The 18,804-nt window shown below is 44.4% G+C and overlaps 1 protein-coding gene across 2 annotated transcripts in view; it reads right to left on the reverse strand.

Moving 5' to 3' along the window:
* SGMS1 (sphingomyelin synthase 1) overlaps positions 1-18,804 on the reverse strand; it is a 284,385-nt gene that overhangs the window by 26,392 nt on the left and 239,189 nt on the right. For both annotated transcript variants that reach the window (XM_037066934.1, XM_037066935.1), the window contains one exon: positions 12,451-13,303. In XM_037066934.1, the coding sequence (XP_036922829.1) occupies positions 12,451-13,073 (623 nt within the window). In that variant the 5' untranslated portion in view covers positions 13,074-13,303. The remainder of the gene's footprint in view (positions 1-12,450; positions 13,304-18,804) is intronic.

Below are 18,804 nucleotides of genomic sequence, written 5' to 3' on the forward strand. Positions count from 1 at the left end.
GATTCAGAAAATTCCTTCAAATTGTGTAAGAAATCCCAATTTTATTTTGACATTACATCACTGTATATCTATAGGCTAACAAACATTTATCACATTTAAGTTACATTCCCAAATCTATTTAACTTGGATTTTTCACTAAGTACGTTTTACATCATGTTGACGCAGAACTCTAAAAAGCATGCGTTCCGATACCAATTTAACGACTATACTAGTCATTAAAATACTGAAAAACCCTTCTAGACAGCCAACATTAGGCACATACTGTTCTCCACTCCTGTCTGCACAGTCGGCACCCAGTTCGATTTGCTCACCACCTCCTGCCCCCGTGTAATCAGTCCTCTGAACTGTCACCCGCTTCTCAGCACCCTGTCTCACCTGCACTTCCACAACAACCTGTTCTCCCTAATTCCGCTTCTGTCTGCTAAAATCCACTCCAGCCAGAATCGTCTTGTTTGAAACAGCGAGACAGTGTATGCCCTTTCAAAGTCTGCAATGGCTGACAAGTGTACCTTGAATGAAATCCGAATCCTTCCCCAGGCTCAGGAGGCCCTAGGTGTTCTGGCCCCCTCTCCTCGGTCTCACCTCCTGCTGCCGCCCCATCACTCTAGAATCCAGCTTCAGTCAGGTGCCTTCGGTGCTTTTGAACACGCCACACAAAGTGCCTCCTGCCTCAGGTAGGACCTCTGTGACAGCCATTCCCTTGGCCTGGACTCCTAGGACCATGCCCGTCGTTCAGGTCTCCGAGAGATCACCTATTCTGAAGAAGCTTCCTGGGGCTCCCTCTCTCCCCTTTCTGTTTGAATTTCTTCATTGCCCGACTCTTCTGTCCAACCAACGTTCTGCTGAAGCCAGAGTTTCTTACCTCTGCTTTCCTCCCTTTAATCCACAGGTGGCAAACACAAGGCCCATGGACTGAATCCGGCCCTCCACCTTGTTTTATCTGGCCCAGCACCTTGTTTCTACCCGGCAGCAGCGCCAAGCTCTCGCTTAACTGTTAAGGAATAGTTACATTTATCCAGTCCTAAAGTTACATTCGGCCCTTTGAAGGCAACCATGAGGCTGATGTGGCTCCCCGTGAAAATGAGTTTGACACCCCTGCTTTAATCCCTTGCCGCTAGCCCTTGGGTTCCCTGGGTCGTGACAACTGCCCACCACTGTCTACTGAAGTTTCAAACTGCCGGGACTCCCTTTGACATGACCCCAAGCTACCTCATTCGTCTCATCTTTTGGACCTGAATCCCACTGCCCTGGGCAAAAGCAGCTAGCAGTAATACTCATTGTTCCCTGAGACACCAGTTTTTTTGCTTTTGCCAGCAAATACCTTTCCCTGGCCTCTCCTTTTTCCTACCTGCTATCATCTATCCATGTAGTCCACCTCCAATACTGTGTTTTCATGGAAACTTCCAGATGTCCCCAACTAGACAGAGCCACTTCATTCCCCAACTTTGTTTCTATTTAATGGCATTTTTAATGGTGAGACTGGCATCACCACTACAAACAGAGGGTCTCACTACTTCTGTTGGAGGCAGCTCTTCAGCAAAGATGTCCCTCAGTCATCTTTTAGTCCCAGTGGGCCTTAGGATGGTACCCGGGATCCTGGCAATACCACACAGTTCTGTGCTGGAGAGCTTCGCTTCTTACTTCCTCTGATAATCCTCACCTGCTTCTTTCCATAAAAGTTTGCCCTTCAAACGCTCTACATCTGCCAGAATTAACCTGCCCGATCCCTCACACTGTGTCTTTTTTGTATTTATATTTTAATTTACAATGCTTGCTGCAATTGCAACGTTCAGTCATCAGATGTGGACTGCACACCCTGGAGACTGGACCACAAGCTCTGCCGTCTTTCTTCTTTCCCTCCCATCTCCACACGGCCCTTTCTACCCATCCCAGGGGTCTCAACTGCTCCAGATGGTCAGTCGTAAAAACGCAGGCTGAATTTGGTACTTCAGGAACAAAAATCCCAAGGCAAGGTTTGTAAAACAAATGAAAGGAAAAGAGTAAGTGCTGTAGAAGGAAGAGAAAAGGAAAAGCTCTCCGAGGAGACTTGTAACTCATTTGTTGTTTCCTGCCTACCCACACAGGGCAGATGGCACACACTGTGAATCAGAGAATGAGACCTACCATGGACCCAGCCCAGAAATGTGCCTGTACATGCACAGAGCCTCTCTGCCTTTCAAAAATCCAACCCAAAGGGATTCCACATCTTCAGTGTTAATCATTTTAACCATGTTCCTATTTTATTATCCCATTTTACGGAAGGAAAAAAGGTGTAAAGAGCTTGAGTACTAAGCATGGGGCCACAGACTCAGTCAGTGAGAGAGCCACACAAAACCCAGGTCTCCAGACTTTCAATTAGCTACTCTTCACTAAGTGGCCAAGTTTTAAAAAGGCAGGAGCTGCTCTGGCTGTTGTGGCTCAGTGGATTGAGTGCTGGCCTGAGACCCAAAGGGTCATCAGTTCAATTCCCTGTCAGGGTACATGTCTGGGTTGTGTGTCAGGTCCCCAGAAGGGTGCACTCAAGAGGCAACCACACATTGATGTTTCTCTTCCTGCTTCCCCTCTAAGAGTAAAATAAATAAAATCTTTTTTAAAAAGGCAGTGGCTTAGATTCTTGTTCTAAGCTCCGTATAAAAGATTTGCAATATATTGCAACAGTTGATTACACTTCAGAAATTATCTACACTGGTTTAGGGAATCTGCAAAGTACAGATCCCATTACAAAATTCTCTCTGCTCAACTGACTTTTTAAAGAATATTATTTCCTGGGTTAAACATAGATTGTAACACGTGGTAAAAAAAATGCTACTTTATAAGATCTGAAAGACAACATCAATATGATCTGAGATAGAGATGAAGAATTAAAATCAAGTATCGCCCGTAAACTGCCATATATATAGGGAATAAAAGGAGTTATAGTTCTTGTTGGTATTTTAGGTTATTAACAAAAATAATACATGTACATATGTGTATATACACACATGTATCTGGACATGTATGTGTGTATATATGACACAAATGTATACTACACAATGCAAATATGTGTACGTTCACCATGATCCTTCCTCATTCCTTCCCTTCATGAGAACTCACCCACCTTGAATCAGTCTTAGGGGCTTGTTTGGTCACAGCTAGTGGAACTGAACAATAAATATTTGCTCTTGGGTTAAAGGATTAGCCTTAACAGTAACACATTCTCATTTTTCATAGGTTTCTAAAAACATAATAAGCATATATGTCACCAGCAGTAGCTAACATTTACTAAATTCTAGGCACAATACCTAGCGATACTCAAAAACGTTAACTGCTACTATTTCTATTTATTTACTCCCATAACAAAACTATGTGTGTGGGCATTACTCTGGGCACTGGGAACACAGAGGTGAACAGAAGGGACAAAAAGCCTGCCTTGAGGCACTTATATTCTGGTGGAGAAGGCAGACAATAAACAAGATAAATAAGTAAAATATAGAGCAAGTTAGACACGAGCTGAAGGGTAAAACGAAGGGGGAGTGTCCTCTGGGCTAAGTTGGTCGGTCAGAGAAAGTTTCTCTGTGTATGAGGGTTCAACCACGAGGATGTCTGTGGGAGAAGATTCCAAATTAGAGGCTGGCACCTGTGGTTGTTTGCTGACCAGTGAGTGGGCCAAGGAGGGCATGAGGACACGAGGTCTGGGAGAAAATAGGGCCCGGTCTGCTGGGATCTCCCTGGTCACGATGAGAATTTGGGCCTTAAGCTGTATGAGGGGGAGAAGACCGACAACTTACTCTAACAGCGATACACTCTGTCTGCCAAGTTGACAAGTGACTCGAAGCAAGAACACAAACAGAGCAACCAGCAGGAGGTTCCTGCAAAAACCCACCTAAGAGATGACAGTGGTTAGACCTAGGGCAGCAACAGAAGTAGTGAGAAGTGGTGGGATTAACAGACAGACCACATGTCAGGTGGAAACAAGTAGCAAGAACAAAACCAAGGCGTTTGAAAGAAGTAACAAGAACAAAACCAAGGCGTTTGGCCTGAGAGCCAGGAAGAACAGAGGCGCTGCTTACTAAGGTGGGGATGGGAGGGGGGCAGGTTTGGGCACCAGGAGGTTGCCAAGGACTCAGTCAAGTGTTCTGCACATATTCACTCCATCAATCCTCACAACGACGTTGAGACAGACACTATTTTATCATTCCCATCTTGTAGGTGAGGAAACAAGGCCACTACAGAAGTTAAGCAACTTAACCCAATTCTCCCAGTATCTTAACTAGTAAGATTCACACTGGATGCTTAAGTGCTGACTGGCTGGCGGGGACAGATATGGTGACTTCTAAATCAGATCTCGAATAATTAAACAGACAACCATGATGGTTTGGGTTTTTTTTAAGAGAAGAGGGAGAGAGATAACCCCTGAGCATGCTACTAACTGGAAGGCAAATATGATATCATGTAAAAGTACACACATTGATGAATCATGAATACATGAGCACACAGAAAAATACCGAAAGGGATAGGAACCCAAATACTACCATTACCACTTATTCTTGGCAACATGTTAAGTAGTTTATTTATTTCTTTTTGTTAACACCTTTGTCTTCTAATCTGCCTACAAGCAAGAAGAATTACTTTGTTTTCTTTGGTATTATAAATAAAACTTAACTTACAAAAACTAATTTACTGCAACCATGCATTTTTTGACCGCCTTCCTTACAATATTTATGGTAATTTAAAAAACAAATTGCAAGAATTACTACATTTAGGGTGCATCTATTTCCCCCACAATTCCCTACACTAATATTTAGGCCCTGAGACCTAAACTGGTAAAAACTAGAATAGGTGAAAGCAGGAAAGACGACCAACAGTGAGCTAATTTGAGGAAATGGAGTGGATACAGTCTGGGACTAAACCTGCCATCTATTCCCGAGAGTGACTGCTCTTCCCCACTCCAAACGATGCTCCTGGTGAAGGAGGTGAGGCAGCACCTGCAAAGCCTCACGGGTCCAAACTGTATGGGGACGGGGCTGGGCAGGCCCCCAGGAACAGACAGAAAGCCAGGTCTCCACCCAAGCCCTATAGCTCACATGGACAATGGGTCACAATTAACGGAAGATGAGGCAACTTACTAGAAACAGAGAGCACAAGAGTGAGGTTGGGCACTCCAGTTCAGTGGTCTGCAATAGAAAATCGTGACTGGAATTGGAAGCAAAGGAGATTTTCTAAACTGGTAGTGAGGAGGGCCCAGGCCACACCTAGGCAGTTATGGGAAGTTGAAGCAGTCAGTCAGGACAGGGCAAAGTCCATTTCCTATATACTACCGTGGAACACAAGATGTGACAGCTCTTGAGGTTGGCAGGTTCCACCTGTGCCCCAGAGGGTGTGTGACACATAAACCTTATCGTGAAACGCTGAACTGATCTGCCCATGCACATTCTATCTGTCCTATGCACATGGAATCTATGCTACTGCGTCTGCTAAGAAAACACTTTTCCAGAGGGACAGTTGCCTGTTATACCAGGGCCCAGACAGGATCTATTTTGACATTGGACTTATACTGAAGTGCTTTCAATCCCCAAAACATACCATGTGGAACCTTGGGCAAGTCAACTGCTTCTCTGAGTCTCAGCCATCTGCACTGAGAGAGAGAATAACTACTCATTTTGAGGGGCGACTGGATCAAATGCCACAATGCATGTAAAAAAATTCTTGTTACTCAAATATCAGCTGTGTGGAATCTGCTGTTTGAATAGGATGATAATGAACTGTTAACAACACGGATGAAAAGAAGCAGAAGAAAACAGACTTTGACTAAGCACATAACAGATGCAGCTACGTGTAGAGGGAGAAGGAGGGCAAGAGATGCTCCCTGTCACCTTGCTTTACTGCTGGAGAGGAATATGACAACTTATCAATCAATTAAATAATGGGAAAGATGCGCCCCAAAGCTGCGATAACATGTGGAATTTTTATCTTCATAAGTTTTATTACTTGGGTAGAGTTTGAACAACACACACTTTCAAAAATTGAGATGTAGCCCAGGTAGCTCAACTGGTTAGACGAGCTCCCCACATGTTTCCAATATGCCAAGGTTGTGGGTTTGATCCCTGGTGAAGGCACATACAAGAAGCAACCAACGAATGCATCAATAACTGGAACAGTAAAACTTAATGTCTTTCTCTCTCTCTCTCAAATATATTTAAAAAAAAAAGACTGAGACAGCCCTGGCTGTGGTGGCTCAGTGAAGTGAGTGCCAGCCTGCAAACCAAAGGGTCGAGGTTTGATTCCCAGTCAGGGCACATGCCTGGGTTGTGGGGCAGGTCCCTAGTTGGGGGGTGCACAACAGGCAACCAACCACACCCTGATATTTCTCTCCCTGCCTTTCTCCCTCACTTCCCCCTCTCTGAAAGATGAAAGATGTTACAATGAGAACAAACTCCTCAGAAGATAACTTTTACAGTTTTGCTTTTTTGCTTGCTTCTCAGTCCTTATCATGAAGTCTTAAAGATAATTTAAAGATGCCCTGAAGCTCCATTCGAGACTAGCCTTGTGGTCCACAGTATGAGGTCAATTTATAATAAAATCAACCTGCCTTTAAAAAAGGCTCTTCTGGAACTTGCAAAATAAATTCTATTGAATAGTAACCTGGAGAGACCAGTTTCTTATCAAATGCTCTATACCAAGACCTTTTAAGAACTTTTACTTAATCACAACCATCAAAGACTTAAAAACAATTGGAAAAATGTTGACAATAACTGTGGTTATTAACTACCTTGGGAAGTAGAAGAGGAAAGAGATAAGTACATTGATCCAATCAGCTTAATGTGAAAAGAAGAGCTGATACAATTACAAAGGGGTAAAACGAAAGATAAATGTTAGTGGAGAGTCTAGTCTGCTGAATAAAACAAAAACAAAAATAATCGGATTATCAGCTAGAGCAGCAGTCACCAATCAGCACGGGATTATGTCCTTGGAAATTAGATTCCATTCAGAGGAGAGCTAAATGCTGTAGATAAACTTGCTTATGTTGGCAGAGACCCACCTAACAATGAGGCCCCCATATCCACAGCATTTACCAAAGGTTAAAATACCAAAACATCTTTTCCTAAGTGGTCTTCGGAGATACGATACAAGCTGCCGCCAAACATGTAAAAACCCGCCCGTGTCCTCTCAGAGTGTAGCCCTAGAAAAGGCCCACGGGAAAACGTATCTGTTCCTCCGGGTGGGGCCGGCGAAGTTCCTGAACCGTTCCCAATACAGACGTCCTGACGCGTCCTCAGCAGGGTCTGCCGACACCATTCCCATCTCCAGGTCTTTCGCTTTCAGCATGGAAGCAATTTTCGAAGAACGTGCTCAGTGACTGTTCCACCAGTTACTGTGGTCTCTGTAACTCCACACGACTGCTCATGCCAGAACACTCTACCTCATGCCCACTGATGCCTCACCTACTGAGCTCTTTGCACTCCACCCCATATCCTAGCTATCTGATGGCTCCTTTTCTTTTTCTCCAAATCTTCTTACCACCAACGGGCCAATATATCCTGCAACATGATATATTGTCATATACCATCCCATACAATCTGCCCCCTCGACTTACTTGCACCACTTCTTTTAAGCAAATGTCTGATCAAAAAAAAAAAGAAAGCCTTGGTAGAAAACACATACCAGCATATACACATAACAAAGCTTTGCTCTGGAATAAAATACATTTGAGCAGCCCTGGCTGGCGTAGCTCAGTGGATTGAGCGCGGGCCTGCGAACCACACGATCGAAGTTCGATTCCCAGTCAGGGCACATGCCTGGGTTGCAGGCCAATTCCTGCCAGGGGACACACCAGAGGCAACCATACATTGATATTTCTCCCTCTCTCCTTCCCTTCCCCTCTAAAGATAAATAAATAAAATGTTTATATATATATTAAATTAAATTCCATATAAAATTCAGAGATTCACAAAGAGACCCTCGCATGAGAGAGGTACTACCACAGAAGGTTATAAAAGTAGCTCAAAATGCAAGAGAAACCATAACCTCTACAGAAGTCATCCCTTCCCACCACCCTGGCACCCAATGTCTTCACTGGCCAAATGTAACTGAGCCCATTTGCACCTGGACAATAGCAACGGCGTCCTGACCAGCCCCCGCTTCCACCCATGTTCCCCTCTTCTCTACGTAGCCATCAGAGTGATTTCTTAAAATTCAGATCTGTTCATATTCTTCTCTAAGGACTTATATATCACACTGGGAACAAAATTCAAACTCTTTAGTGTGGTTGACAAGGCCTACCCGATCCACTATCCACACCTCGTGAACTTCTGTGTCATACTTTGCCCCAGCTCACTCTGCCACACGGTCCCTCAGCTGTTCTCCAGTCTCAGAGACTCTGGGACTCTGCACTTGCTCTGTTTCCTGCCTGGGCTGCTCTGGCTCCAAACACCTGCATGGTCTCTGCCTTCATTTGTCTCAGGTGTCTGCTCAACTGTTACCTCATTAGAGGTCTCTTCTGATCCCCCTATCTAAAATACCACCCCTCCCCACCGTCCCCGGCACTTCTACCCTATTACAGGTCTTCTCTTTCTTCATTTCCCTGGTCACTACCAGGTACTGCATATCCATCTGTTTACTGTTGGCTTCGGCCTAGCCAGAAGGTAAGCTCCATGAGGCATTGGAGCCTCTGCTCACTGCAGCACCGCCAGGGTCTGGCACACAGAAGGCTGCTCAGTAAGTACAAGTTGAATGAACAAATGAACCTAGGTGTGCACTTTCTCTGTGTCAGGCTCTGTGCAGGTCAGTGGGACATAAAAGATGAATGTTGGACAGGACCCAGTCTTTTCTCTTGAGGAACTTACAGTCTAGCACTGAAGGAGACATACACAAGGAACAGAATGGAAGGTGGTATGAGCTTTAAGTGGTTGAGGGAAACTGTGGAGTGAAGTAGCTACCAATGAGACAGGCCAGATCTGGGCCAGATCATGAAAACCCCGAGCTTCGTGCTAAGGAGTTGGGTCTCCATCTGCGGACCCATTATACATCACTCAGTAGGAAGGGAAAGTGCTAATAAATCTGAAATTAGAATTGACTGAACTCAGCATTTGTATAAGGAACGGAGAAGTTCTAGGTTTCTAGGAAATGCCACTGCCTACACAGAAGACTGAGTTGGAAGGAAAAGATGACAAATCTGGTGTGAGGCAAAGTGGAGTTTTAGGGTCTACAAGCACCGCCTAAGTCATAATGCTTGCATTGGTGGTGAGAAAACCCTTGACTCAAAAGCTCTGCAATTCTGCTCCTTGGCCTTCCTCTTTGCCAGGTGTTTACAACAGCCTACTAGCCACACGTGTATCACACCAAGGTGCCACGTGTTAGCCGTGATTTAGCCATGCGTGAGAAGGCCTTACCAAGTCTGTAAGTTTAACACAGTCTTTATCATGCTTTCTTAAAACAAGGGATACCTGTTTTGCAGTGAAGTCTGACACAAATGCAGAGATTTCCCAGGACTTTTTCCTAGTCAGTGGCTTGAAAGTCCAATTCTAAATGGGGAGACAACATTATTCACAATTTTAAAAAATCACAAAGTTCTTAAGGACAGGCATAATTGCTGCTTTCCACTTTGCAATGTCATGGAAATTTCACGTGGGTATACGTATATATGAACATAATATATGAACATATATACATATAGACACGAGGGAGTGATGCTAAGAATGCAGGAAGGCCAAAAAAATTAAATGCAAAAACAAAGCTTATGTTTACTAATAAAGGACAACTGCAGACAATGTAAGGACAGACCCAGATGTCACCACTTTACAAACTCCACACCAAGGTTTCCTTAGCACCTCAAACGTCTGGCCAAAGGCACTGCTGCTGGGGGATGGTGCCCAAAGTACAGCGATCTCATCTCTTAGTAAGTCATTCTCTACCATTTCTGATTCTACAGCCTCTGAATCTTCTCTAAAAAGTAGATACGGAGGCAAAAAGGAACAGGCTGACTTTTTAAAGGGCTCCAAACAGGGATTACTGGCCAAACAGGTTTAACTGAGAGGAGTCATGTGCGATGCGTCGCCTAAGTAGCAAACCTCCTGGTGGACACTGGGAAAAGGGTCAGGACTCAGAAGGGTCAAGAAGAAAAGGAGGGAGAGGTGGCCTTTCTGTCCAACACAATATTTCATAACCGGAAGTCTCCATTTCTCCACCATGCTGGGCAAACAGAAATGCTATGGTGCAACAAGGCATCTCTGACACGAGAGAGCATTTCGGTCTTCTCCACAAGAGCTGGGAAGGGCAGCCTGTCAGTACCCACAAGGTCCTTCCTACCCTCCTTCCTCTTACATGGCTGGGGTGCCACACACACTGATGAGGGGTTTCCAGGGGTCGAATGGGAAACCGGTGGGAGGACGGGGGTAGGATGCTCAGGGCTGTCTCGACAACAGGAGGCTTCCACCTCCCATGGCCCTACCCCATCAGCATGGAAACTAGAGCGAGGACTTTAAAGAATACCTAGTTATTTCCATGTCTTCAGGACAAAAAGACAAAAACATTTTTAAAAAGCTCTGCAGGTAATATTATTTGGCCCATTCAATCTCGTTAAGAGAAAATAAAGCATAGTTGTATAGAACAAGAGAAATCTTCTACTCTAAGGGGCTCTGATTTTATCTGAGAAAAACCAGGTTCCTGAGGTTCAGTCACCTATAGCACCCAGCGTGTTAGGGCCACGGCTGGGGCAGGAATCCAGGGTGCCTGGATCGGCAATAAGTACCGCCAGTGTAATACGAAATTAGGACGCTTAAAGCAAAACAGATATAAGGAAAAGTCCCTACTGAGAAACATATAAACAGTAATATATTATAAAGAAATTAGTCCTATGGTTAGGACACTTCTTTAGAACAAGAATAAATTATTTAAAGGTCACAGGGTTGTGAAAGATTTGGACTCATATGTGGTTTAACTTAACCAAAGTTATATTCTGGGTCAGTAAATTATTTGCCTTCATGTAAAAATTATGCTGAAAATGACAGAAAAAAAATCCCATAAACAAAACAACAAACATTAGGAAAAACTGAGAATACATAAGTTAGTTGACTTTGACTCTTTAGAGAAAAAGATACTGGCTTTTTTTTCTAATGTGCTTTTAGAAAAAAGGAAGTTTAGAAGTTAAAAGTATAAAAGTAAAAAACAGAAACTAAAGTTTGGCAGCCAAAAGAATGTAGTTAATAAGTTCAAAGCATCTCACATTCTAAAGCTTATTACCATCTATTTAGCCTTGTAAAACTGAAGCAAACCCCAAAAGTTCTTCCATCAAATCAAATGCTGCCCAGGTTATCATTTCCATTTCAAATTCAGCTAAAAGTCTAGGATTGCCAAGCCAGCCTGAAAATAAACACTGGCCACTTAAACAACTTCCTTTACACAAATTAAGAGAGTTCTGGCAGAGTCAGGAATTGCTTTCATTTCCGTTTGCAGATATGTCATTTATAAGGTGAAAAAACACAGTCCTTATGAACATACCAGGGAAATACTCATCGTTTCTGTCCAAGTTCTGCATAAATTCTCTCTACATTTTCTTTTCCAGATTAAGGACAATTTCCGCAATACTGAACCGTACTGTGGGTTATGAAAAAGTCACTACAGACAAACTCAGTGCCTTAACAAACCAATTTCCAACTCTCAAATGTGGAAGCTGTAAACATGTTCCAGTGACAGGAAAATCAGACAGTGATGATGAGGGCACACAGGTGTTTTTTGTTTGCTACACAACGCAAGCAAACAGCTTGCCTGAGGGGATATATGTTGAGTTCAGAGCTAGGGATATGAAAGCCACTTTAGATCCACTAGAAGCTGAAAGAAGGTACCTATTAAAAACCCTGAGACATGTGAATGGAATAGCTACATACTGCTTCAGTGGCCACACATCTTAAATGGTGAAAAGCCATGAGGTTCACCTGCACTGCACCTGCTAAACAAAGCCACTCCCTGAGGGTACTGTCTTCCCAACAGCCCAAGCCACTCTGGAATAGATGTTCTGAGTTCTACGTTTGAAATCTCCTTAAATGCTGTTGCTAAGGTTCCAGATGTCTGACTGTGCTTGGAAAAAGCTATAGAGCCATTTGTGGTGCTTAGGCCAACTGCCCAGAGTTTATTGGTGGGTTAACCCCACCAACAGTGGACAGTTTATCTGTGGTTCCGCAGCCTATACATACTCTCTGAAGGTGTCTGAGGGTTTCCTGCGAAGTGAAAACTAGAACATTTCTCACAATCCTGTTTACCATTCTGTACCAATCTTGTGTGAAACCGGCAATAAACATGGAATTTTCTTAAAGCTGCCAGAGCTTTAGTTGGTTATGTGGTTTTAAAAAAGTGGGGGGGGGGGGGTAATATGCTCTGATCCACTGCTTCATACATTTCATTTCCAAATAATGAGTATTAAACATCTGCAGTGCAAACTCTGTGATCATTGAAGCTGAGAGCTTCTGCTTTACTTACTTGTATTTTAAGAGCAGCCACTGAATTAACCAGAGTCCTACGAGGATCATGCCGTTAATTTCACAAATAGAAAAGGCCCACTGCACCCGGTTAAAATGGTCAAAAAATGTGTCTGGTAGTGGAGGCTGCTTCTCCTTAGGAGGTACGCGTTCATGGACGACCGAAATCATCACTGTGGTGAGAACAAAACAGGAAAGTGCATAAAGAAAGGCCAGAAAAGTCTTGCCCCATTCCATGGGGTACTGGGAGCGTTCCAGTTCTGGCATGGGGATCTTTATCATCTCCTTCCTATACCCATTTGGCATCCCGTTGGGTTTGACCTTGACGCTGAAGCTGCCATCAGGTGGGGGGGCGCCTGTGCCAATGCTCAGGTGCCCGTTGGCATGGCCGTTCTTGTGTTCTTCCATGTGGTGCTCCATTTTCAGGGTCTCTATCATGTCCAAGAGCCGCTGACCATTGTCGGAGGAGACTCGGCACAAGGGGGGTCTTGTGAAATCCTCCAGGGTTAGGTTGATCAAGTCCCGGCCTGTGAAGTGCTCCAGAGGTTCGCAGTACTCTGGCATAGCATTCTCCAGCAGCCAGTCTGCCACCTGCTTGGGTGACCAGTAAACCACCTCCTTCATTGTACTGGCAGGCAGCCAGCAGCCCCCAGCTTGCTCCCGGCGGGTCAGCAGTCACCGTTCCCGTGCAGCAGGATGCGGGCCCTGCACAGTGTGCTCACCCCCTCAGGCCTCATGACAGAGACTGGGCTGGCAAGGGGGTCGGGGCAGTTTTTAAACACCTCACGCAGCTGTCCAGGGTTCTTGGGTATCCGAGCATTCATTCAGCTCATTTTTCAACAAGGTTCTTCCTTCTGTGGAGATCAGAGAAAAAGTCAAGATAGTGGGACTTCCAAATCAATTCTCTCAAAATGCAAAACCTTAATATGCATAAGGAAAATAGAAAACCAGTTATTGATAAAGTCTAGTTTTCAAACATGTATTAGTTAGAGGAGCCACTGATTCCCTGGCTAGTCTTCCCTTGCAGGGGCCTGACAATGGATAAAGTCAGAGGGGAAATGTTTTCCAGCCTCAATGGTGTGTTTTCTAAGAAAAAATTCAACAGTGCTTTGGACACTGTTCAGCATGGATCAGCGATTCCTTTGTGCTTCCTGGGATAATCTGAAAGGACACGGCAAGTTTGCATAATCTACCATTCCACCTAGTGAAGAATGTTTTAAAAGATACGTAACACAGCAACTTAATAGATACCATAGAAATGTTGAGCTGTACGATAATTTGGTCCAAGAATTTTATACTTTCAAAGAAAAATTTAAAAACCTCTTTCCAAAATGTGCTTGCACCCTAAAATCTATAAAAGAACATTACAGGTGCAGCTGCTTGGGTTGGAATGCAGGAGGAGTTTTCCTGGGGGCCAGCTTTCCACCCGCTCCCACTGGGCCCCTCCACCCGGCTCACAGAGCGCTTTGTGGAATCCCACGGATTTAAAATCAGTGACCCGATTCAGCTCCCTCATTTATAAATTTGGAAACTAAGTTGCAGGAAGGTCAAGGAACTTGCCCAGGGTCAAGTAGAAGCTGCACCAAAGAGCTGTAAGTTTCTATGTCCTAAAGTTCAACGTACTATGTATTATGTGTCACTAACCAATTCCCATCTGCAGGGGAGACTCAGAAAGCAGGATTGAAAATTTTGTATGTTAGTGTAAATATACATGTAAATATAAGTAATAGATCTGCTCTTATTTAAACACAATGATGTTTAATGAACACAACACTGCATAAAACAACTGGGAAACACACACATCACATATTGGCCGAAATTAAACTTGATGGCAGGCCTTGGGGTGTTGTCTGCTTTTCTCTCACCCATTTTTCTCTAAAAAGCATGTCTTACTTTTGTAGCAGTCGTTTAAAATCAAAAGCAAGTGAAGGAACTAAAGATTTTTTTACCCTGAAGCTGTTTTTCCCCGGTTATTGTTTTTAGGCTGTTTATTAAGACAACAAGACTTAGAATGAACCTCTGACCCTCCACTCAAGAAATTCATACAGAGAAACCTGCTTCGGGAATGAAGTCCAGGCATGCTCACCTTAGTCTAACCTGAATTAAGTGTGATAATTAGAAAGGTTTCTGGGTCCTGTTAGCTAGATGGCCCCTGTGTCCCACTGCTTCTGGGTTGCTCAGGATTTGCCTGCCCTGTGTGTTCCCCTCTTTCTCAAGTACCCGTACCTGTGAACCGCCCACTCTCACTTCTGAAATCCTGGACGCCTCCCACCCACTTTTCTCCTTTGTCCAAAATGTCTTATCTACCCCATGTCGCCTCACTGTCTTGGGAGTTTGTATGCCAATGTGAATTCCCCATGCACGTGTAGTAAAAACTTGATTTTCTCCAGTTAATGTGATTATTAGCCTACCCAGGAAGAACTTAGAAGGTGAGAAGAAAAAAACATTGTTTCCAGTCCCCACACAGGGAAAGTTAAAAATGATTACTTAGCACTATCACAAAACCTGGTTGGGAATGAACTGTGGCCTCTGGCCAAAGACAGAACTCAGTCTGACTCTCAGCAAGTGCCACACACACCCCTTAGGGGAGCTCCGGCTCGTTCATCTGTAAAATGAGTAGAGTCAAATGTCTCCTTGACACAGTTGTTGTCGGTACGTAAAAAACCAAATGTGGAAGTTGATGATGCATAACTTAGCACTAACAGGGTTCTGTGGTGCCCACACCTTTTCTCCCTTTCTTAAATCTTCTACCATCTGGGATGTCCACTGCCCGCTACGCCTCACTGTGAAAATGCCCTGCCCAACGAGGGCTAACTTGTTTTTCCCCTCAAATGATGGATGTTGTATTGACTGCGAAAACACTTGCACAGATTTGAAGATTTAAGAGCTAGAAATTACTGATGGCAGAATTTCCCTAAATGTGTTTTGTGGAATAATAATCTGATAAAGTGCTCCATGCTTAAAAAAAAAAAATCCCAATCAGTCTGGGAGCCGCATGCTCAGATCTCCCCGATGACAGCAGCTTAACCCTCCAGAAAACCCTCCAGTAACGGAACTGTTTCCCCGATTTCTCAAAATGACCTCAATAAGGCTCTCCGTCCCACACCCCTCTTCTCCCCAGTACCTCCTATTGGCTCCCTCTGTGGCACCTGTGGCACAACCAAGACCTGAACTCAGGTCTCCTGATTTCAAAGTCCAAAGCTTGTCTCTACTGAACCCCCAAATCTGACTGTGTCGTAATGAAGAACAGTGTGTCTGCTCCTGCTCTCCCACTCCAAATATCAACCAGTGAAATGGCAGTAAACTTGAAAGGTATTCCAGACCTCTTGAAACGGAGTGGCGTTCTCTCTTCCGAGCATCCACAGTGCTGTGCGCCTTCCCTATGACACTCCCTCGTGGGTAGGTGGCTGTCCAGACACCCGCAGGCGCCTATGAATGGCTGTGGAAGGGCTTCAGTCTGGAGCATCCAAGTCTCACATTCCCAGGGCTCGGAATGTGCTCAATCAGTATCAGCCCAATCACTTAAGAAATGTACCTTACATGATTTAATGGAAAATAAAGCTGCAGAAGACACCCTGCTTTAAAACAATCTGCATAGCCGAGAAAAATCAGGTGGGCATCCTCTGGAGAGAAATATGAAACCTAAGAGAATCTCTGACCACTTCAGAACCACTGCCGAGGAGCTGTGATGGGCACTAGTACTGCCCAGAGTGACGAGAAGACAGACACACCAAATGGGGGTCCGGGCACAAGGTCCTGTAGGAAAGGGCATCTCCTGGCACCAGACTCCAGGCTTCTCCCCAAATATTCCTCTGTAGAGTTAGGGTAACAACCAAGGGAACACTCAACATTTTGAAGTGAAAAAACTCTCAAGAAAAATTCTTGGAATGTGAGGCCCAAGAAAATGAATATGGGCTTTTCATGTAGATTCTTCACTGTTCCCTTTGTCCATCCAATGCAGGAAGTCTCCTGGGAGGGGGAACTCCCTCAGAACCACAACAACCAGACGGATGCCAAGGTGTTATCTCACTTCTCTCTGATGGGGGAACCGTCGAGTAATCTCCTCTTAAGACAGAAAAGCAAGGGGCATGAAACAATCTAGGCCATCTCTCTCTCTCTCTCTCTCTCTCTCTCTCTCTCTCGCTCGCGCACACACACACACACACACACACACACACTCACTCACTCACTTACTCCCTGTCCCCCTGGCATTGCAAGCCTCCATCCAAATGAAGGAACACAAATCTTGCAAAGGCAGGTCCACCAGGCTGCCTCTGATAGCCAGAGGAACTCTTAGAAGACAGCAAGAGAAGTAAAAGGCTCCCAGTAATAACTAGGACAACAAAATTGTTCGCCCCTGAAGAGAGTCCTGGTGCTTCGCCTCCTGTTGGAATTCTCCATTCACTGCCCTCCTTCAACCAGTCCGGGCTGCTCCTTCGTCTTTAAGGTCCTTCTCTGCAAACCTTTCCAGACACCCCCCCCCCCGCTTTCTCCAGCCTCTCCCCCTCCCTGATCTTCTGCATTACTACAATCTGAGACACACACTATCACTCAACTGTCCCACGTGCATGGTGTGACGCAAAGAGCACCAGCTGTGTGAGTCAGGGAGCAGGCAGTTGAGACCCAACTCAGCCACTTCCCTTCCTGACAAGGTCTTTTAACCTCTCTAAGTCTTGGTTCCTCCGGGAGATGGGGAGCTACCTGCCTCTCCTCACGGGGGCTGCTACTGCTGTCAAACAGCAGTCACGGAGAAGGAATGAAAGACACTAGTCACTCCAAGAAATAGGCCTTGTTCTTTTCCTAACGTCCTGCTTCCTCTCTAACGCCCAGCTGGGTCACAGTGACATGTCATAAATATTTGCTGAGGCTGCCACTTCCAAATGGCATTTTTAAAAGCCCAATCATCATGATACATGAGTAAAAACAGTCCTCCAAATTTCATGAGAAGACAACCCTTTATTTTTCAAACAGGCTTTGAAGCTAGCAAATAAAGACATCCACGCTGCTCTCCTGCCGCTGATGCTCCAATGGTTCTAAAGGGGAAAAGCTCCTTTTTATGGGCATGAACTGCTGGACGGCTACACGGCAGCCCAACGGCCACTGCTAACAGGTGTGGACCTAACAGACCCAGAGCCCAGGGGAAGAGGGAGAGGCGAGAAAGTGGCCCTCCCTTGGACTCACACACTCAGTTTAGAACGTCCTTGGGCATTTATGAAAAAGGAAAGACAAAGTGTTTCACATCTAGGCCCAGAAGACGCTACATTAGGCTGGGCTCCGAGAACAGCTACTACCACCGCCATCTGGAAAAGCCACCCAGAATCCATACCTGGGAGGATGTTAAAAAATAACGCACAACTCAAATCATTAGACATATTTCTTAGAATTGGGAAGAAATAATAAAAGACTAGTAACTGTATACAAAATCTTCATCATAAAATATTACAGAATTTGAGAGACAGAAAAGGTGCCAGAGCTCTTGCTCCTCTGAAACTTTTAGACCTCAGGCAACTCAAGTCCAGCGAGACTGCGATTTGCCTAAAATCTCATACTCAGCAAAGAGCTGGTCCTAGGGCTAGACAGAAACCCCAAATGCTCACCAGGGCTCTCCCACTGCAGATATTCAACAGCCTCACAGATTTGGGCACATACACAGGACAGTCTAAAAGTCCTAATTTTGAATGAAAGTATGGAGAGCAGGATGACAGCTGGCAGGTGACAAGGAAGAAGTTAGGGGGTGCAGGGACTGAGCAAAAAGGAAAATGGACTCACGGACATGGACATCAGTGTGGTGATTGCTGGTGATTACATCAGGGTATCAGGGGTGTAAATGATAATGGAAAGAAATACAATAAAGATTAAATGTAAAAAAAGGATAAGCAAAGGTGATCTGCTGTTCTATTAAAATTGCATTTCTTTGATTATAAAAAAAAGTACGGCACTCAAAACGATACAGGAAGGGAACAGCCCCACCCTCATCACAGACTCTGAGGCAGCAGGGCTTTCTGTCAGGTCTCAACTAAGGGAAATATAAATTTGCCAGATATGACTTGGCTCCAATTCTTAAAATAGATATTTTAGTTTTTAATGTTCGAAAAGCCATCAGGTAATATACCATGACACACGACATACTATTTAATTATCAAAGCCAGATCTCTGAAAGCAGAAAAATAACTTAAAGCAATTATCCTTGTAATGAGAAAATAAACATTAACCAAGCAAACCCACTAAACAAATCATTAATATATATTCTTTCATCCTTATTCAAAAAGAATCTAGTATATGATCTTGCTATCAAGCATTGTCTAGAAAGAAAACAGTGTAAACAAAGACCCAACATATGAAATATACACTGAAC

Source organism: Sturnira hondurensis, unplaced genomic scaffold, assembly GCF_014824575.4.
Source record: "Sturnira hondurensis isolate 20B ecotype Veracruz unplaced genomic scaffold, ASM1482457v3 Scaffold0016684, whole genome shotgun sequence".
In the NCBI taxonomy this organism is placed as follows: Eukaryota; Metazoa; Chordata; class Mammalia; order Chiroptera; family Phyllostomidae; genus Sturnira; species Sturnira hondurensis.